The sequence below is a fragment of the Gigantopelta aegis genome, chromosome 8, assembly GCF_016097555.1.
Source record: "Gigantopelta aegis isolate Gae_Host chromosome 8, Gae_host_genome, whole genome shotgun sequence".
NCBI lineage: Eukaryota > Metazoa > Mollusca > Gastropoda > Neomphalida > Peltospiridae > Gigantopelta > Gigantopelta aegis.
Window position 1 is genome coordinate 43,139,303 of NC_054706.1, and position 22,760 is coordinate 43,162,062.

The 22,760-nt window shown below is 35.1% G+C and overlaps 2 protein-coding genes across 4 annotated transcripts in view; both read left to right on the forward strand.

Annotated features, from left to right (window-relative positions):
* The first annotated feature begins 798 nt into the window (after positions 1-798).
* Positions 799-19,587, forward strand: LOC121379911 (rho GTPase-activating protein 32-like). 2 transcript variants are annotated; one of them, XM_041508583.1, is made up of 15 exons: positions 799-924; positions 3,235-3,325; positions 3,695-3,922; positions 4,789-4,881; positions 5,515-5,637; positions 6,984-7,061; positions 9,260-9,359; positions 9,947-10,054; positions 10,444-10,546; positions 11,701-11,842; positions 12,785-12,861; positions 14,424-14,531; positions 16,801-16,928; positions 18,110-18,234; positions 19,361-19,587. In XM_041508583.1, the coding sequence occupies exons 1-15, from the start codon at positions 830-832 to the stop codon at positions 19,373-19,375; spliced, it is 1,614 nt and encodes a 537-aa protein (XP_041364517.1). In that variant the 5' UTR covers positions 799-829; the 3' UTR covers positions 19,376-19,587. The 2 variants fall into 2 exon arrangements, with proteins under 2 accessions (XP_041364517.1, XP_041364518.1); XM_041508584.1 differs by lacking the exon at positions 14,424-14,531.
* A 2,173-nt stretch (positions 19,588-21,760) lies between these two features.
* The window catches only part of LOC121378788 (multidrug resistance-associated protein 1-like), an 87,606-nt gene continuing 86,606 nt past the window's right edge, over positions 21,761-22,760 (forward strand). For both annotated transcript variants that reach the window (XM_041507104.1, XM_041507105.1), the window contains exon 1: positions 21,761-21,860. In XM_041507104.1, coding sequence (XP_041363038.1) covers positions 21,819-21,860 — 42 coding nt within the window. In that variant the 5' untranslated portion in view covers positions 21,761-21,818. The remainder of the gene's footprint in view (positions 21,861-22,760) is intronic.

Sequence of the window (22,760 nt, forward strand, 5' to 3'; positions counted from 1 at the left end):
GCCTTCTGAATTAAGCCATTCCATTGTAGTATAAAGTCAAAATTGCCCCTATTAATTAAATACCTTCTGTCCGATGCTCAACCACTGGCCTTGTCAGAGACTGGACGTGGGATGGACGTTAATAAAGTAACAGTGCAGTAATGTATTCAGTATTTAAATATAGTTGTGGAGAGTGCATATTATATGTATAATAATACCTAGGGGAGTGCAAATAATTCAAGGGGAGTGCGTATTATACATATATTAATAACTGGGAGAGTGCAAATTATACGTATAATAACGACTGGGGAGTGCATTTTCTTGGGGAGTGCAAATTAAATGATACAACGGGCCTGTAACCTACTAGAGTAAATGCATGTTTCTGAAAGGGACCGAGGCACCCACACACATTTTTTACTCATCACGGCCTCTACTTAGTCCGAAACGGACGTAGAAAGTGTGTGTTTCTAAAGGAAAATATTCTGTGCGCCTTGCAGTAACGCAATTATTTTTTTATTTAGATCGATATTGTTATTGTAGAAGCCAAGCATCATGTCCAAGACTCGAACAGTGGCGTAACGTCATGTAATGGTTCACAGACATTGTCCACAGAAAAGATCTCATACAATTATGGGACAGGGTCTCCCACTTTACCGTCGTGGTCGTTTTCAACTTACAGTCACTAAAGCTTTTAATAAAAGACACCCGGACTCACACACACTCACAGGAATGCACACACGCAGAGAGAGAAAACCCCCACAAACAAAACCGAAATATCTTTCTTTTTGACCGTTGATGACGTTGTGTCACCGTGACGTCAACTGATTGTGGAATAGTCTAACCAGATACAATGTTGAGTAAAGTAGGTCACCATCATCCTAACAATATGCGTTGGCGTAAAAAGCCTGATAATCGTAGACTACAAGCATACAGAACTGTACTTAAGTAAGTTTAAAAATATTAATGATAGTGATACCCGTTTTCGGGTATGACCACTTTTCAAAACATTTAATTTTCTAAAATCTATACGATTACAGAGACACGATAAGATAATGATAATAATTACATATACAAATAATATTAATTCAATTTTCCTAATACATGTACTAATAATGGTTTTAAACATGACTACCTTCAGGGAGGTTCTCTACGTTTACTTACATGTTCATAAGTAGCCTAATTGGTAGATGCCACGCGAAAAGTGTAATGTAAATAGAGAATAAAGTTTGTTTTGTTTAACGACACCACTAGAGCACATTGATGTATTAATCATCTGTTATTGGACGCCTAACATTTTGAAACCCGCTACATTGTTTCCATCAGTTGCAAGGGATCGTTTATATGCACCATCCCACAGACAGGATAACACATACCACGGCCTTTGATATACAAGTCGTGGTGCACTGGCTGGGACGAGAAATAGCCCAGAGAATAGTAGATGAGCAGTCGTTAGATACCGTTTATCTTACAACGAGTTGTTTAAAAACGTATCCAACGAGTTGTTAGATAAATGGTATCTAACGGACACGAATGTAGTATTCTATTTCTTACATATCTTCAGAAAACAGTTTTAAAATAAACTGAAACGCCTTTTGCAATTAAAACCTACGAACGGTCCTTGCGCTTATAGTTAACTTGTGCGTCACAGACAAGTCAATTTCAGGTTAACTTATACGTCACAGACTGATCCATTCGACCAAGGTTGTTTTTTTCTTCATTGGATGGTATGACATTAATGATCTGGTCATCACCAGAAAGTCGTATTTCTTTAAAATGTTATCGCACGTATGTATTGTAAAAAAACAAAACGAATGATGTTCTCACCAACGGGTGTGTAAGACACATTAGTAACGGAAAAGCAATACAATAACTATTATTTACTTGATTCATTAGTCCTGTGATGTTCTAACACACCATCAAATTAATGTGTTATTAAAAACAGATAGCCATGTCCTCCGACTTATTACTTGTTCAGTAATTCTGCACATTTGTATTTGGTTTTAGACAAAAACGTACTTTTTTCACCAATGAAAAAAGAAATGACGTAATTTTATACTCGAAATGTTCATTTTGGACATAGTTCTGTTAATGGATCAGAAAGTGTCATTTCACTTTTGTTAATAAAATTTAATGTTCTGTCATCGATTTACACATACTCGCAAGCTTTAGAAGAAAAACGTGAAATGTATGCATATTGATATACAATGAGGAGAGGGAGTAAATTAATGTTTTATAAACCGGGGGAAAACCATTACAAAAGCAAAATCAACATTTTGTTAAAAGGAAACTCGTTTTGAAAATTTTTAACACTAATTTAAAAATAATTTTACGTGCAATTTGTAAAAATATTGGTCAAAATATAAATAAAACAGTAATGAATACATGTACTTATCTATTGTGAAGAATTTTGTCTGCTCCACATTAAAATTATATTGTTTTTTATTTTATTTTTTATATTGTACATACATACAAAATAGACCTGGCTTGGTGCTAGACTCGAGACTCTATTAGAGTTTGAGGAACTAATGCCATGACAACGCCCATACACATTGTATGAGTGTGACGTCATTAGAGATTGAATCTGGACTCTAAATGTTTTTTCTTACACACCCGTTGGTGTGAACATCATTCGTTACGTTTAATAACACATATTTGTTTACACGTGTACGTGTGTTAACAATTTCAAGACATACGACTGGCTGCTCCTAGGTGATGACCAAGTCACCAGTGCCATACAATGAAAAAACAGCACGATCGAAATCGATTATACTGTGACGTAGAGTTAAACTGACAATCCTTTGTGTGTAACGCGTAAGTGCAAGGGCTGTAATTAACCTTTAGCCGAAAAATATGTTAAAATTTGCTTTAAACCTGATTTCGCTCGTTAGATACCTTTTAAAACAACTCGTTATAAGATAAATGGTATCTAACGGTCACTCATTTATTATTCTCTATATAAGCACGGGCCCTGATGCTTTAACACTTTTAGTGTAGACTGGAGACTCTAACAGAGTCTGAGACACTAATGTCATAACAACGTCATACAAATTGTATATGTGTGACATTTAGAAATTGTGTCTGGATTCTAAACGTTTTATAAGCACGGGCCCTGATCTTAAGTAGAAGAGATTTAGTAAGATAAAAGAAATTAAGAACATCCTTCTATTTAGAAAACAAAATAATGATAAACAAATAAAATTTCCTTTAATATGAATAACATGAATGAACAAAACCTCTAAAGCAATGTTATTTTAGTTTCAGCCCACTTGAAGGAACAGCTCGTTTTCCCAAATTGGAAGATTGTTCCCACTTCCATTATGGCTTGGTTTCATTCAGAGAACTTAAGGTATTTGTATGAAATCAGGGTTTTTGCCAGAGGGTACAAAGGGTAACATCGTGTGCCCTAAAATCTTGGAAATTAATGGATACATTTTTATAATTTTTAGAAAGATTATAGTAGAAAACCCGCTGTTTAAAACATTATGTTAAAGTACATAAAACGCAGTTCATTTTCAAGATTTATAACCCATAACCACGTAGTAAGGGTGCTTACGATCTGTTTTCTTTTTAGTACCTACCTTCAAATTATTTTCTTGCAGATAGTCTGGGAATCAAATTTCTTTTATTGCTATATTGTTGGTACATTAATGGAATATTGTTTGCCTAATTTAATTCTTTATTTTTAATACATGATATGTGTTTTGTTTTTGTAAAGTTGAAACTCTGTGAAAATGACCCCAATAGATGTCAGCACAGTTATCATGAAACAAAAGAACAGACCTACCTGGTTGAAGTATTATCAGCGAAAAAACAATGGACAGTTTGCCGAACCTACAGTGACTTTTGTATGCTTGACAGACAACTTCATGAGTGCGTTTATAACCGAAGGTTTAGTGACTTGCCAGAACTTTTGCCAGAAGAACAAAACAAAAAATCTAAGCAGGTGAGGTAAAATGAAATGCAAATAATATTGTTATCTCAATAAGGAATTCCTGATTGGTTGTAACTCAGTAGACCATTTCATTTTAGCAGGAATTATTAACACGTCATTATTGAATGTACGGTATTGTGGGATGATTTACCCAAAGACAAAACCGTAATACGTGAGTTAGTGTGTATGATTGCTTATTCTTTAGGGACTACAGTGTTGATGATCTTTATATTCCTACAGGGTTTATTTAATTTTGGAGACATGAGATGGATGCTAAGTAGTGTTGGATTTTACTGGTCTAGAATAATGTGTACACAATGTTGGTAAATATAAATTTGAGAATGTAACTTTTAATTAAATTATTTACTTTTAAACCTTTAAATGTTTTATATAAATACTAATGTTTTTGTTCGTTTAAATTGTATTAGGCCTAAAACAAATAAAAACATATTGTTTCAGGGAATGTACCCAACATGTTCTAAGATAGGGTACATGAAGGTGGGCTCTTTACACACCCATCTTTGAAATGTATTATGATATGGTACTGTCTATCCGTCTGTCCATAAACATTTCCTTTCTGGGGCATATCTTTCTCATCACTTATATAGGATCATCGAACCTTGTATGCAAATACATCTTGGGATGGCGGTGTGTTGAACACCATAACTAGGTCACTGTGACTTACTTTCACTCATCCCTTAAAGGACGTTATCAGAAAGCATATTGTGCATTTTGAGCGACATTTGCTTCCCATTTCCTGTCAATTTCGAGCCTTGATTTCGACACTGCATTAGTTTGTGTTGTATTAGCATATAGGCTATCTAGACGTTGTCATACACATTTACAATATTAATACATACACTTGAATATCATTTCAGGAATTGGTGGAATTACTGAGTCAGTACCTCAAGCGGTTTTCAGGGCTTGCCACCTGTTTAATAAACTGTGGTTTAGTTCTTAAATGGCTGGAGGTAAGTGTACAATTTACTAAAGTTAATACATTTCAGCTCTTTTTTTTTCTCTCTTTTTTTTACTGCATTTGTTAATATTTGACATTCACCAAGCAGCCAGGGGCAGGATGTGGTTCAGAAACAGTGGGTCGTACGATCGATCATCCTTAGTGGATTGGTTTATCAAAGGCTGTGGTGTGTACTGTAGACAATCCCTTGCTGTTTTATAGACAGGAGTATCCTATTTGGTGGCAGCAGGTTTTCTCTTTTTCAGATGTGAAAATAATCATATATTAAATAGCCGTAGTTTAAACTTTTCTAAGATGTCGTTAAACATCCCCCCTTTCAAGTCACTAAGCAACCATGATGTATAAATGTGACAGTATTTTGTTCAAGTCACTCAGCAGCCATGATATATGAATGTGACAGTATTTTGTTCAAGTCACTCAGCAGCCATGATATATGAATGTGACAGTATTTTGTTCAAGTCACTCAGCAGCCATGATATATGAATGTGACAGTATTTTAAGTTTGGAAATATCTGTTCGAGTAGTGACCGTTTCAACTAGGATTCACATTTAAAAGGGTAGTCATATCTGGTCATCTTAGCTTAGTGACAGCCTCTTTATTTCACATGTATTGTATTGTTTACAGATTGATAACCTTGGCAACCGGCTGGTAACAATGGACAACGGTGGCATCAACACTCCAGCTGTTGCTGTTGCCCATGCGATCAAACGTTATAATGCTCAAGCTGTAGATGAGATATCACTTGAGGTTTGTAAATAACAAAGAGGATTAATTGCCAACATCACGGCAGGGGGAAAATTAAGTGGTATTGTTACATGGATGATATTCATTTAAAAACAAATCTTACGGTATATTGTTTAATAGGCATTAAAGACCATTTTATTATGCTTTGTCTAGTGCATCACACCTTCCACAATTATTATATTATTTTAATATTTTTTCTTTGCATGATCTCTGCTTTGAGCAACTGCACATCTACACTATGAAAACATGCATCAGTGGTTAAACAGTTTGTGTTGATGTCAGTTTTAAAACTATCGTTTAACAGTGGTAACTTTATACATACTGCCTGGTCTTACCGTGAACAGTGGTCACTTTATACATACTGCCTGGTCATACCTTGAACAGTGGTAACTTTATACATACTGCCTGGTCTTACCTTGAACAGTGGTCACTTTATACATACTGCCTGGTCATACCTTGAACAGTGGTAACTTTATACATACTGCCTGGTCTTACCGTGAACAGTGGTCACTTTATACATACTGCCTGGTCATACCTTGAACAGTGGTAACTTTATACATACTGCCTGGTCTTACCTTGAACAGTGGTAACTTTATACATACTGCCTGGTCATACCTTGAACAGTGGTAACTTTATATATACTGCCTGGTCATACCTTGAACAGTGGTAACTTTATACATACTGCCTGGTCATACCTTGAACTGTGGTAACTTTATAGATACTGCCTGGTCTTACCTTGAACAGTGGTAACTTTATACATACTGCCTGGTCTTACCGTGAACAGTGGTAACTTTATACATACTGCCTGGTTGTAATTTTAACAGTGGTAACTTTATACATACTGCCTGGTCGTACCTTGAACAGTGGTAACTTTATACATACTGCCTGGTCTTACCTTGAACAGTGGTAACTTTATACATACTGCCTGGTCTTACCTTGACCAGTGGTCACTTTATACATACTGCCTGGTCTTACCGTGAACAGTGGTAACTTTATACATACTGCCTGGTTGTAATTTTAACAGTGGTCACTTTATACATACTGCCTGGTCTTACCGTGAACAGTGGTAACTTTATACATACTGCCTGGTTGTAATTTTAACAGTGGTAACTTTATACATATTGCCTGGTCATACCTTGAACAGTGGTAACTTTATACATACTGCCTGGTCATACCGTATAACTTTATTAGAGATATGTTTGCATGGTTTCAGATATTCAAATTTTACTCAAATGTTATTTCATTAATTGCAGAATTATGTATGGTTTTTATGTGACACTGATAGTATTTTGACTGTAAGGTGTTTATGTAATACTTATAGTATTTTGACAATATGATGTTTTCATTAGGTTGGAGATATTGTATCGGTGATAGACAAGTTTACCCCCGATGTCTCATCGTGGTGGCGAGGAAAGAAATACTTTGAGGTAATTAATATACTCTTCAAAATAAGTATTCATTTCAAATAGGAATAATTATTGAATGAAACAAGATTTTTAAGAAATCAAAATAACTGCACAGTGTATGGTAATCTTCCTACTCGGGGCAACTGAAAAACGAAGATCTTGCCAAGATCGAAAAGCATTTGGTAGGATGATGCATATGCAAAGGGTATTCATCCCAGTAAAACACTTGGTTTGTGCGTATGTTGTGTGAACACTGTGAAATAACCTTTCTTGTTTGTGACTGGAAGACAAAACCACAAACTGTTTGTCACACCATTGGCATATATAGTCAATTTGCAACAATGTGACGTCTTCAAAGTTATGAATGTTTCAGGGCGGTGGGCATGCTGCAAATTGGCACAAGTCAATAAAATGTGGTCCATATATATATATATATATATATATATATATATATATATATATATATATATACATGTATATGCTTTACAAGGACATAAATTTGATGATACAAGGTCAGTCAGCCAATCATTTTGCAAATCGCCTCTGTGTTACAGCTGGTCAGATTATTGGGAAGCAATTGCATCGAGGTCATCTTCATGCACGTAGACCCTACGTCAAGCCATCTTTGACTGCAAGACACACTGCCAAAAACCAATGATGTTCATGTCATAGACATTGGGCTATCAAGCGTTGGGCTAGGGTAATGTTTTCCCACGACTCCCGATACATGTGGGACTTCCATGATAGACGTGACCGTGCTTGCAGATTTGCCGATGAACATTAATACAAAATCTAGGCTATAGATTTTCGACATTATCTCAGTATTATGTTATCGTATGAATGAATGTGCGATCATGCTGTATTCAATTCAATGTATTGCATATTACCAAACAAACTGGTGTCGGCAAACAAATAAAAGCAAAGAAACAACAACAATTAATAATAACAATATGTACAGGCCAAGTGTAAGTCTGACGTTGGTTTTGGCTTCATTTCCATTTCCAATGCAAGATCCCTTGCTACTCATGGAAAAAAATGTAGCGGGTTTCCTCTCTAAAACTGTCAAAATTATGTTTTTCATCCAATAACCGATGATTCATAAATCAATGTACTCTAGTAATGTCGCTAAACACAAACAAACTTTCACGGTCAGTGTGCATACCATAACAAATTTATTCTGCTACTTGAGACGGGCACGCGTCGGTATGTCTTTTGCAGTTCACCTGGTTTCATAAACACTCGGAGAGGCGTAATAAAATGTCTTTGTATGAGGGCCGATGAAGAGGTCTGATAAAGTACTCCTCTATTATAAAGCGAATGAATGAATGGCTGAATGACGACAACAAAGAAAACGTCGACAATGTGCTAAAGAAATACAAATGAATGAAAATCATCACACACGCATTTTGTCTGGCGACATGAAAGCCTCACTTTAGACCAAACAGTCAGCAAACAGCTACAGTCCTTCCCCACGAGACATATTTTAACGGCTATTATTTTGGGTGTCTAGAATAAAACACTGTGAAAAAACATTCACGTGTATGTCCACTGTGAATATAAAAAACAACACAATAGACGTTATACAATGAAGCCAAAACCAACGTCAGACTTACACTTGGCCTATACATATTGTTATTATTAATTGTTGTTGTTTCTTTGCTTTTATTTGTTTGCCGACACCAGGTTGTTTGGTAATATGCAATACATTGAATTGAATACACCATGATCGCACACCTGCACCCAGACCATTGTTTCCTATACAAAGGCCATTGTTTTCCTACCCAGGTCAGACACCTGCACCTCCCTATACAAAGGCCATTGTTTCCTACACAAAAGCCATTGTGTCATTGTTTCCTATACAAAGGCCACTGTGCCATTGTCTCCTACACAAAGGCCATTGTTTCCTACCAAGGTCAGACACCTGCACCCCCTATAGAAAGGCCATTGTTTCCTACACAAAGGCCATTGTCTCCTACCAAGGTCACGTGTTCACGGGAAAGTAGGTCATGGCCCCAGACAGGCCCTAATACTACTGTTATGAAGTCACTACGACACGTCATAGTCTACAATAGTTATACGATATCATAGTGCTATGATAGCTTTTGAAATATGCACCCAGGACAATATTGCATCCTCATTGCTGTTCAGAAAATGGGGGGTGGGGGGGGGGGGGGAAGGAGGCAACATCAGATGAATTTCTTGATTTTATTATTTTCTAGGTTGGTTTCTTTCCAAGTGAATGTGTAGAAATAATGGAAGACACGATTCCTCCTTTTGTTATATCAAGAGTACTGAAACCATCCATTGTAAGAGAAACATGTGAGTCGTCGTTTTGTTTCATAGTGAAGACTTGTTTTAGTCATTTAATTCATTCTGCTGACTCTGTAAAGTACATGTTAAAATAAAAATAAATACTGCTTAAAGTTAAAGTATACAACTGTGTAAATTGGTATCCTGAATTTTCCTCTTTTAAACTCTACAATTTTATTATTATTATTACTAGGAGCTTTAGTTTGTTTTATGTTATTTAAAACATATTATGATTTAAAACTTAAAACAAAGTATTTTGTTTAAATACAGGTAATTTAATATTTGTTTCACCCTAACCTGTTACTATCACTATTGCTTTTTAGGAAAATAGTGTATTATATTGCAAGGAAGATTTTGTTCAGTATTATGTCACCATTTGCTGTACATGTTAGAGATCGCTACACAATTATATTCTACATTTTAAAAATTAAACATTCCCTGTGGAGGTAGTGTTATATTTATTGTAGTGGTATGTGGTAAGACATAACTGTTACATATTATTTCATTTGTATAAAAATAATTGCTTATTCTCCTTTAACTTATAAAATGTGTTTTTAACGTATTCAAAACTTTAAGTGTAAATCTTATTCTTGCAGCTCTTCGTAAGCGTGGATTGCTGAGAATATTATTCAGGACATTTAGGTCCAATAATAAAGTATTTGGAAGTGACCTAACAGAGTATCTGCTGAAATCAGAGTGTGATGGTAGGATACAATGATTAAGATATTGTGGTTCCAAAAGAAAGCCATTTTTGCACAACAATGAAAAAAACTTAAATTGCAAAGTATTTAGTAATATTATAAAACATTTTGTCAGAATTTACAGAAATTATTTGCAAAGTTTGAGATAATTAAACCAATAATCTGGTAACAACAGTACCATCAACAAAAGAATATGTAATAAGATAGAACAAACTATTTTCATATTTCCCAGGAAATAATATATTTTTTATTTATAAATGTGCGGTGAAAAATAAAAGTATTTTGTCTTAATTATCTCTACTTCATTTAAAAATTCTTCTAAATAGCAAGATTCTGATACTATAATATTATACGACCTATTGCTGTTAAGTTAACTTTTTAATACCGTTTAGTGCCACCAGTGGTGGAGAAGTGTACAGAATTGATTGAACAATGCGGTATTGTCGACAGTATTTACCGCAAAGCAGGAGGAAAATCACATCTCAAGAAACTCAGGTTAGTTTAGTTTAAATTCTCATCAGTAAATGTAATGTATGTGCTTTGATAAATGAAATTTGTGTACCTGTTTTAATAGAATGCGATTTTAACTAGTTATAGATTTATTGATATGATTATAATGTATTTCATCCTAACATAACAATTTGTTGTGATAAAAATCTCATTTCCTAGATCATTGGCAAATAGTAGTGCTATATCTTATTTAGACACTGAAATATTTGTTTGTTCACTTATTATTAAAATGATTGAAAAAAAAAGTTTATTGATTTTATTATCCCTGACAACACAATTTGTAGGGAATATTAAAATGGGCATAATTCAAAACCACTTTTGGAAATTAGCATTTTTTTTTTATTCTATACAGAAACTGATAATTTATTTTTAATTCTGAGGGAAGAAATAATATGTTATTTATACATGCAGTATAGGTGTTGATAGTAAGTAGCATTACAGTACATTTTAATGTCCTTTTCGTCTGCTCAAAGAAAGGAATAACTATGGTATCTAGGTACTATTAGTATAGAAACAAAGGTCATTTAAATATATCAAATAACAAATTACTTTTGTTTAAAATCATTATCTCAGTGCTGAGGGACCAACACAAACAGCTGGAGATAATTGTGAGTTGAGATACTCACAGCAGAGTTTGGCGACAATTATGCCATTCATCGTACCATTAATTTCTCAACCTTGAAATATCTTGGGTTAACAAGATTATAACAGAGGATGAGACGTTTGACCAGTCGTTTTGAGAGAGTGACAAATTGATGAACTTGCAATACAAATTTAATAGATTTTATCTGAAACTTCCTGTCACTGCTCGCCTAGCCCCACTTTAGGAGAGTGATGTTTAGATCGCCTTGATTATGCTCATGGGGAACACTGTGACTGTATTGACCAACTGGAACAGAGAGGGTCAGTCCTCTGGATATGTATATAAAAGTAAAATACTTTGTCCAGTAATGGAACAGAAAACATATATTGTAATTTTGACAACAAATAGGTATTCTCTGCATATGTAAACGATGTATTTTTACCTTAGACAAGCTTAAAATATAACAAATTCAACTTACTCAGAGAGGCAATTAGAATGCATTCTTAATTAACTGAAGCTTCTGTCTAAATGTACAGTATTTTTACTCACATATAAGGCATGAGTTCAACAAGGGTCATGATCCTGATCTGGTGGCTGAATCGAGGAGCAGGATTCATACTATCAGCTCCCTACTGAAGCTGTATTTCCTCGAACTGCCGAATCCACTTCTCACACACCAGCTGTATGACAAGTTTATTGTAAGTGTGCACATTTGTATTACGCAGCAGTGGCGGAGATACCCATGTCATAATTTCTGTCCCCCACAATGTGAGATGTCTTTTGAGAGGTCATGACCTCTGATCAGCTGATCGACTGTTCCGCACTTTATGATTCCGCATAGATTATCATTCTAAATGTGTTCACGTTTTTTTCAATTCATATTTTTATAATCAGAAAAATACTTACTGTCAATTCTTACAGGTAAAGTTAGAAGCGTAATTTAACAATATATATATATACTTTTGTCTAGCTTTGAATTTGTTTATGGTATTGCTTGTGGAAACCTCAATGAGAGATATGTGGCATAGGAAATCGAAATGTTTATTAAATTGACAACTAGCTAAATCAGGTGGCCAACACATGACGTCATTATGTCTTGTTTATTCATTGTCGTGAAGTGTAATAAATAAAATACTATACTCATTCCCAAAAGAGACTGTTTATATATTACAATTCGTGTGTTTTCAAGTATACAAATGCACACACTTGCTTTTACTCGTGATGTACGATTGAAAACACAATCGTTGCTATATAAGCAGTCTCTGATGGGAATTTGTTTCGTATTCTCTGTTTTTAACCAGTTCAGATCTCTCACTTTTAGATGTGCTGTTTTTAATCATTTGTTGTACATTCTTTAAATTCACAGAAAATGGGGTAAAACTAGTGTTTGATTATTTATTTTAACCTTAATTAAACTGAAGATTAATGTACACTTCCAGAAACGTTGTTCTGTTACACTTGATCATAGTTTTCTGGGATTCCAATGAACTGCTTCACACAAAAATACATATACATTGTAAACATGAAATGTGTATATGTTAAAATTTCAGATTTGTATAGAAATTCTAATTAAACCAATATGTTTTGGTCATATACGGCGTGTCTAAAAATGTTAGCACATGAATAAATATTTTTAACAGGATGCCATCAGTGACCAAAGATACAAATTAACGAAGTTACGTAATGTTCTACAACAGCTTCCATTGCAACACTTCAGGTAAGATTATTATTATTATTATGTAATTTTCTATTTTATTTATTATTAAAAAATATATATTTGGCTAAAGGCAGGATCTATCGCTTTTAATAAAAAGACCCATTGATGTTGTTCCCAATCCAACTAATGATCCACAGGATACAATCCATAGGTAGTGAGATGCATGTAAAGGCATTAATCGCAAATTTGCTATCCTAATCACAGAAAAGGTTTTTTTCTCACTTTTGTGCTTAAACATAACATTTGTAACTTAAAATATGTTGTTAAGATTGGCCTAACATTTAAGTGATATTTTTCATGAAGCTTGCATTATGGAATGGAGACTCTAAAAGGTAATTAAATCTTTATTGGTGGAAAGTGTATATGTACATTGTACAACTTTGTTATTGTTTTGATATATATACTTAGCCAAAAACGTTTAGCAATTTTGTAAATGTGCTTAAATAAAAGAAAATTCGTGACTTACAAAATGAAATCAGTCACTGAATTTAATTGAGGCATCATTTGTCCGTATAAGTAACAGAAGATTTTCAATACAAAATGAAATGTGTGACTGTCACGCCGTTAAATGGTGCTTAGGGTCCATACTGAAAATATGAAAAATACCACTAACGTGTCTGAGCACATAGGGCATTGACAGTTAGTTGTACAACGTCGCCTCATGAACTGAACGTGGTCGACGTGGTGATTGTAGCATCATAACATCGGACAAAACAACCTCATTTTGATCATTCATGGGAATCTGAATGCTCAGCATTACAGTGAGGAAATCATCACACCAGTTGTCATTCCCTTCATGCAGCAGCATCCAGGCATTTTGTTTCAACAGGGCAATGCACGCCAGCATTCACCCTTGACAGGAACAATATCCAGGCACTAAACTGGCTTGTATGGTCACCAGACTTGTTCCCTATTGTGCAGGTATGGGATTTGTTGGGTCTTAGGGTGCAAGAGAACCACGCGCATATTCACAACGTCCACAACGTTAAACATGCTTTAACTCGTGAATGAATCTATCACTATTCCAGAGATCCACCGTCTCATCAGAAGCACGAGCCAAAGTTGTACCGCTGTCAACATGCAATACCCAAAGTGTTCAGCCAGGTTACTGACAATTTTCAGATCTTTGTGCATGGACCCCCAAGCACCATTTAACAGCGTGACAGTCACACATTTCATTTTGTATTGAAAATCTTCTGTTACTTATACTGACAAATGATGCCTCAATTAAATCCAATGTCTTTTATTTTCTAAGTCACAAGTTTTCTTTTATTTAAGCACATTTGGCAAATTGCTAAACGTTTTTGGCTAAGTATATATATATCTTACTGGAGTTGAAATAATATATAGATGTTCAAGTGGCAACTGGCCTGCAGGATGAGTCAATTTAGGGGCCTACAGCCAAGGTAAATGATCTTACGGACATTACTGGGCCATCTTCAACGTATTTTGTTATTATTATTTGTGTATACTATAATGATTAAAATACTTATTTTGTCTACTATTTTCATTATATATATATATATATATATATTGTATTTAGTATAGTAGTTTTGTTTCAGAACTGCTGAATACTTAATGAGGCATCTGGCTTATGTAATAGAACGTGACAGGCATACTAACGTGAAGTTGAAAACCATGGCTTTCCTTTGGGCCCCAATTCTTCTTAGGTAAACCTATTGGAATGTATATTAAAATACAAACATTTTTTTTTTTTTTTGTATAATGCAACCCTTGCAATTACGAAAATGTCTACAGCTAAAACATATGCCGAGGAAATTATATATATATATATATATATATATATATATATATACATGTATGTATATAGTCCACAGCAAAAATAGTGTCACAGAGAATTAAACATTCCACATCATTCTTCATGGCATTGTCAACTGTTGTGGGCAATTGCAGTAGTTGATATTGGGAAATCAGTGAAATGACATAGCATTGATATTTAATATGAATGTTGATATAAATTGTTAAGTGGTAAAGTACTTGCCTGATGCGTGGTCGATTTAAGATCGATCACCGTCGATTGGCCCATTGTCCTATTTCTTATTTCAGCCAGTGCCCCACGACTGGTATATCAAAGGCCGTAGTATGTGCTATCCTGTCTGTGGGATGGTGCATATAAAAAAGTCCCTTGCTACTAATGGAAAAAAATGTAGCGGGTTAACCTCTCTAAGACTATATAATGTCAAAATTCCCAAATGTTTGACATCAAATAGCCAATGATTAATAAATCAATGTGCTCTTTCCTTTCTTTGGTATTGCATCAATCACAAAATGAAATCTGGTATTCCAAACCCAATTTGAATTATTTCTATATGCTTGTTCCATGGATGGAATCTGTAGTGGTAGTCCTGTTCAGGTAATTGTTGCAAATGTTGTCCACCACAGCGGTTGTTAACAACTGTTTTGAGAGTTTTGGTGGACACAACCCCAGCATAACACTACCAACACATCAATAGACATGGGACCTTAAATATAACCTAGAGGTAATTTCAGGGCTACCACTAGTTTGGTCATATAAAGTTTTTAGTTAACTAACATAAATTACAATAACAGCATCTGAAATGTGGTCATTTTGGAAAATATGACCTTAAAAATGCATTCAAATTACGCACCTTTTGCCCTTAATCCTAAATGACATTCCAAATTCCATAGCACCAAACCGCCTGTTACCGACATCAATCGGGTTGCTAGTGCAGGCGGTCCCCTCGACTTCCCTCCCCAACCCTTTCTTGTCCTGAACGGAGGAGCCGACCGAATCCAGCACCTGTGCCTATGACAGGCGTGTGCTAAAACAGCTTGCTCTGAATGTGCATGTTAAACCCTATGACTTGACTTATAATAGGAGTAGCCAATGTGGTGGCTGCGGGTTTTCTTTCTTTTCTAATGTCGAAATAACCATATGTTAAAAACCAAATAGCCAGAGCTTAAAATGTCCTTCCCTTTTCTCTGTGGGATGGGATCTAGCTCAATCAATAACGCGTTCACCTGACGTGCACAGGTTTTAAGGATCAAATTCCTTCGGTGGACATATATTCTCAGATTTTTCTTTATTTTTTATTAATTTTTTTTACTATCACAACCAATGCACCATTACTGGTATGTCAGAATCCATGGTATGTATTGTCCTGTCTGGAAAAGATCCCCTGCTTCTTGGGGAAAATGTAGCAGGTTTCTTCTGACTTTGTGTCACAGACCAAAACTAATGTTTAGCATCCAATGATTAACAAATCAATGTGCTTTAGTGGTATAGGTAAACAAAACAGATTTTTCTCTGGACTAGATTCCTAACCAGCAACTGATTAACATATTCATTTCTTCTTTAGAGTTTAGATTAATCATCGGCCATTGGATGTCAAACATTTAGTAATGCTGACACATAGTCGTTAGAGGCAATTCGCTACATTTATCCTAATGCAGCAAGGGATCTTTTATATGCATATATGCACATACCACAGCCTTTGACCAGTTGTGGAGACTAAAAACTGTATAAGCACCAAGTCTGGTCCGTTGATGTTTTCCTTTCCTCTAGACCATGTCTCAAAATTACCTATTCTAGATTCCTAACCAGCAACTAAGTAACCTATTCATTTACTCCTAAATGTATGTGTTGTTGCTAATGTAATGGCTGTATTAATGTCAACAGATTCGTAAGTGTTTTTTTCTTTCCTCTAGACCACGTCATGATTACCCATTCTAGAGTTCTAACCATCAACTGATTAACCTATTCATTTTCTCCTATTTGTTGTTGTTGATATTAATACGGTCCATGGATCTTTTTCCTTTCCTCTAGACAATGTGTCGTAATTACCCTTTCTATATTGCTAACCATCAACTGATTAACCCATTCATTTTCTCCTATATGTATGTATGTATGTATGTATGTATGTGTTGTCAACAAAACAGCTGTGTTAATATCAACAGGTCTGCTGACATGGATCTGGATGTGGTAGCCAGTGCTAAGCAGAGTGTTGTTATTGAGTGTCTCATCTGCTACAGCAGTCTTATCTTCAATGAGAAAGTTGCGCTGTATTCCGTGTCCGACTTTCACAGTGGGTATTGTGTGTGACGATAAATTGTCTTCGTAATTCATAACATAAACATGGGAGAAATCAGAAGCTAAAATGTTGATCAATCCAACAGCATATTTTACATTTTTTGCAGCCTTGCAAAATATATAAATTGTGATGTATAATAAAGAATATGCCAATTCGGCAATTAACATAACATGCAAAGAATTTTTAGCTAATGCCCCAGAGAGTAAACTGCATGAATATGTATAAGAAAATCCAATGTTTTGGTGTTCGTATTTTTTTTTTTTTACATCTAGTGCTTTTGAGAAACCTGTATGCATCTGCATCTGCAGGAATTTTAGCAGGGTGTTTATAGGTTCATCATCCCCTGAAAAATATATCCGACACCCAAAACTCTCCCCATGCACTTGCATCTGTACATTCAGCATTGTGTTCACACAGCAGCAATGCATCTTTCACCTCATGCCAATTTTTAACCAAGAAATATACAAATATCACGATGATGACAATTTGTCTCATCCAAAAATTCTAAAATTAATAACCAAACACAATGTAATCTTTTCCTTTTCATTTAAATACCCTTAAAAATACTTACAACAAATTAATCTTTATTTGAGCTGTGATCATCTTGCTGAATTTCAATTTATTAACGTAGCATTCTCATGACCGGTTACTTTTAATGACATGTGCCTGTGGCATGATCGAGTATCAATGTTTTAGCACCAAAAGAATAAAAATAAATACAGTTCTTACTTTTAATTTTGATGAAATGTGTTTGATAGTTTGGAAATTACTTAACATTCTGAACCAATTCAAAATTTAGTAATTTATTACCTATCTCCAATCTACATTTTGTACCAATTTTTAAAGAGGAAATAGTCTTTAAAAATTGATACTAGTGTGTATGTTGCAAAAGATGCAATCTATTTAGTGCCAATTACTTTTTGTTTTTCTATTTAAATCAAGTCCTCACATTTTAAAATCCTAAACACCACTGGTGCGTTTTAACGAGATTCTTATTAAGAGAAATTTATTTTTGTTTAATCATCGATTGGAAATACATCTATAATATTGATCTTTTTAGCATATTGTGGGAACGTAATAGTTCTGAAAGACTTATCTACTGTCATTTAACAATAATATATTAAAACTCGAATAAAATGCATTTATTTTCCATTATGTTATACTTTTTATTTAAGCATGTAAAGCAAAACCTGACATGAAGTTGTTAAATATGTCAAAGTTGGAACCTGTGATGACCTTAGAACAGGCGAGACAGAAGAATGAGATTATCAATATCACACCAGTACGCGATCCAACTCAGGTGTATATCAATGTACCACTCTATCCCAAAAGTACTCTATTTTTATAAATGCTGTATAAAATATTAATGTGTGTGTGTGTGTGTGTGTGAGTTAGAAGCATGACCCCAAATCCCCTACAGATCTCACTCCTATTGAGTTAATTTGCTTTCAAGAAATCAAATTGCCCTTTTTAGAACTATGTGACCCTCCTTTACACAATCCTGGATTTTGCCCCCGACAGTCACAGATCTACAATATTCTAATAGGGAGATCCCGCAATCATGTCATGACTTTTATCTTTTGAAGATGAAAAGGAAGAAAAGAATACCTCAAAAACCCATCTGTGGAAAACAATCATTGTTAAGTTTAGTTTCACTTCAGACTACGTTCTGATGCAGCCAATAAAGCAATAATCTATTACTATCTATAAATTTTCCATTTGTAGTTTTAAAGGAAGGGACAATTAAGGCATTTGGCCTGGTATGCATATTCAACGATATATAATGCACATTATTGCTTAATATCAACAAGTATAATCGTATAGTTAATTAATAAAACGGTTAAATGTGATGGCTATTATATATAACGGGCGCAGCCATTTTGTACCATCTCATTCAGTACTTAACGACAAAGGAAACAAAGAAGTTCCCTAAGAAAGAAAGGTCCATTTCAGATCATGCTTTTATACAGCGAAACCCCTTAAAACTGGACTCTCGGTAAACCAGAATTACATGAACACCCGTCTACATTACCTGAAAACCTGTCTAAATTGGATAGGACTTTTCTTGGGTGTTCAATTTAGAGGAGTTTCACTGTATAGTGATATGGTTTCCGTTGGAAATATAGGGTTGGTAATTAATAATCTAAAGGAATGACCAAACGAATGTTTCATGACACCCATACATGAATAAAGACATAAATATTTAATAGCATATCTTTAAGTTTAAATCTAATTGACTTTTTGACACATGCTGTGCGAGTGAACATCATTTGTTTTTTATTATTATGTCTGTACTGAAATTACAAAGTTATATGAAAATAATTTGTCCTACACTTAAAAAAGTGGAACATTTTAAATATACTTTAAATAGTTTAATTACCATTTTAGGTATACGGCATTCCTAAATGACTTGTTTTGTCTTTCAGGTATCAAACTCTTAAACATCAGTAACAACTTATCACTGGACTGTGGTGATAACCTGCAAAACAGTGAGGATGAAATGTTAGTATTCTTTACAAGAGAAATAATGTGGACAAATTCACTACTGATCATATTGGGACTTCTGGCTACTGTATAGTACGCAACTCCAGACCAGTCCATAATGAGAATATTAAATCAATAATTACTGGTAAATAAATATAAAAACAAATAATAATAATGTGTTGTTGTTCTTTACATGTAACCTCTTGGATAATGTTCACTAAACATTACTCTCTTATGGGGTGAAGTTTGTAAATATTTTTCTAATTTTGTTTCAATTAAGTTATAGTTACCTCATAATTTTCCGATCATTACACCCATCACTCGATGGCCACAATAACCGTGGTCTAACTAAACGAATCTCGAGTGATGGATGAGGTAACTAGCTTGTGCCACGTCCCCATGACATCACCATGGTCGTAAAGAAATTTTACAATTTAATTTTAGCGGGTACATTTCACCTTGCTTCGTAGTCCGAATCGGACGTAGCAAATGTGTGGGTTTTTACATTTTACTGGGTCCGCCTTGGGCTACTTGCTTCGATTAGCCTATACGGGGAAACATGTCGGGAATACTAATTCATCTGACATTACAGGTGCGGATAGGCCTACAAGGAGAGTGCGCTGCGTAACCCATCCTCAAAATTTAAAGTGCCCCGGAAAAAAATGAAATGTTTAGCAGGTGAATACAATGCATTTATTGTGTTTTACGGAAGAACGTAGTATCTTGCTCAGCTTGATCATTACCTTGTAGATAATATATGTTGGTGAATTTTGGCACGAGCTTGGCTATGATTTTATATTGAGGGGTACGGTGTACCCATATGTGGGGAGGGTACCCACACTGCCTTTGAGTCATGTATATAATTATAACAGACAAATATATATTTAACAGGTAGTTGGGGGTGGGGGTACTTTTCAAGACTTACATTAGTCCGAAGAAGTTAAGAAAAGTATTGACATAACGCGCCTTGTGCACTAGACGTACACAGTGCCCGCTGAGTGTATTTGAAAATGGGGGCGGGGTGGGACGAATGACTGGATCAAAATGCATGTATTTGTGGGCCCGGGCATGCTTTCCCGAGACAGGTTTTGAATTTTAGGTGTTGAGCTTAGGACGGAACAACGACCTTTCAGTCGCCTAAGATTGAAACTGACAGTTTTTATGAGTACGCGCACTCTAGCCCTCACCCAAGTTGGCAACTTGGCAGCATATAAATTGGGTAGGGCTACAGGTTACTCAAGCTATGTAGTGGCGACCTCCCCCCCCCCCCCCCACTCCCCCATTCATCAAGATAAATGTTTGTTTCGTTATAAATGTGTTAACGCTTAAAATAAGCTTTCATTACAAATGTCCATCTAGCTCTTACTCGGGCTAGTTATATAGAATACTATACGAGTTTTCGCTAGATATCATTTTTACGAAACGAGTGAACTTCCCAAGGTATCTGACCGAACGAAAGTGAGGTCAGATACCTTGGGAAGTTCACGAGTTTTGTAAAAATGATGTCTAGCGAAAACGAGTGTGGTATTTTATTTATTACCTACCTTCAAACAATTGAATATTTGTCATAAAAAAAATAGAAATTCCTGCATTTCGAATAATTATGTAAACATTTTACACTGTGGCGGAATGATATCACAAGACTGTGCACTACGGTATGTCCCAAAGGTCGCCTCTTAACAAAATAGTTTGTTCTACTTCCGGTTTTTTTTTAATCCATATTTCGTCCCCAAACCAGTTCGCTACCTGTCTGGTCGTCCCAGTTTTACATATATACATGTATATTTTTATTACAGAAAAAAATGAATGAAATATATAGTATAAGTTGTGGAATGTTGACAACGTAATTTTTCATGAATGAAAAAAAAAGTCCCGGTAGACTTACTGTCCAACCAATGAAAAGACGTACATCCGGTACGACCCTCGTGGTGCGTACCGTATTTGTACGACACCGCTATACGTTCACCAGGTGGGTGATAAATGACATTACGTCACATTACCAGAGCACGTAAAACCAGGGGGCTATGCGCCTCCTCTCTCTCACACACACGCACACACACACTTGAGGACGAATATATCTATGTTTTCTTGTGTTACTCTATATTATAAATAAAAAGAGTGGCTTGTTCCCCCCCCCACCCCAATACACACATACACGAAACTGACCCCTTCACTAGAGGTTATGCCCCCCCCCCCCCGTTCCTACAGAACTGATTACGCAGACAAATAAACGTTAAGGATATGTGTCAGTCTCTTAATAGTCAATGGCTCATTGGATGCGTTTAACGGATGCGATAAACGGGACATTTACATTGATGTGCAGTCAGCTTTACGACTGTTGCGAGAATACATCAAGCGTCATTAGTCTGTAAACACAGTTACGTCCCTTGAACATGCAGGATGTCAAACGATGGTGCTTCTTTCTGTGATACTCCGTTGTGGGTAAGTATGATTACTTCATCATGTGAAATGTGTGAAAATTAAACTAGATAGCATCGCACAGAATTGTAAAGAAAATATTACTTTAAAACGTCAGCTGTCAATTGGAATTTTAATTAATCATGTAATATTGAGTTGAAGCACGTGTTACCGTAACGTGACAAAAACCGAAACGATTGTTTTAAACAATATTCAGGAATGCACAAATTTGAAATTATATTGGTTGCCAAGTGGGCAACCAACCACTGTTATTTGGTTGCCCAACATCATCTTCTGATGTTTTTCACGATGCTTCTAAGACCGTTAATACATTTTTATATAATTTTATAATATTTTAATACACATTAATTATCCTCGCGCAGGGGACAATATTTCGAAATCTGAGCTAAACAAAAGTCGGCCCACGTAATTTTTACCTAGGTAACCAATTATTCGGTTACGTGAATTATATTTGCAACAAAATAGATGCTTCCTGCTTCCTTTTCCTTTTGGCCAAGTTACTTTCACTTTCGATGGTACTTCTATACTACAGTGATGCTCCAAATGTTTGTTTTTTAAAGCTCATTATGCAATGTTAGTATTTTTCAACTTTTGTGACACTTTTTGAATCCTGTTTACGTTAAAACCGTTTCAATATTTGTAAAATATTATGTCTTAATATATAGTCCTTTAGAAATAAAACAGAAGTAGCACATTTCTTTAAAACTTTTGGCATTTAGTTTAGACTGGTCTCAAGTTACAACTGTTGCAATATAACGTTGTCTACTAGTTTGCTGCGCATCAAGTATCTAAAAATCAGTCAAAAACATGTGTTGGAATAATAGTCAAACCTTAGGGTTTAGAAATTACAATACTCAGCTGTATAATAAACTTCCTGTAATCGTGAAGTTTGCAAGTTTTAAT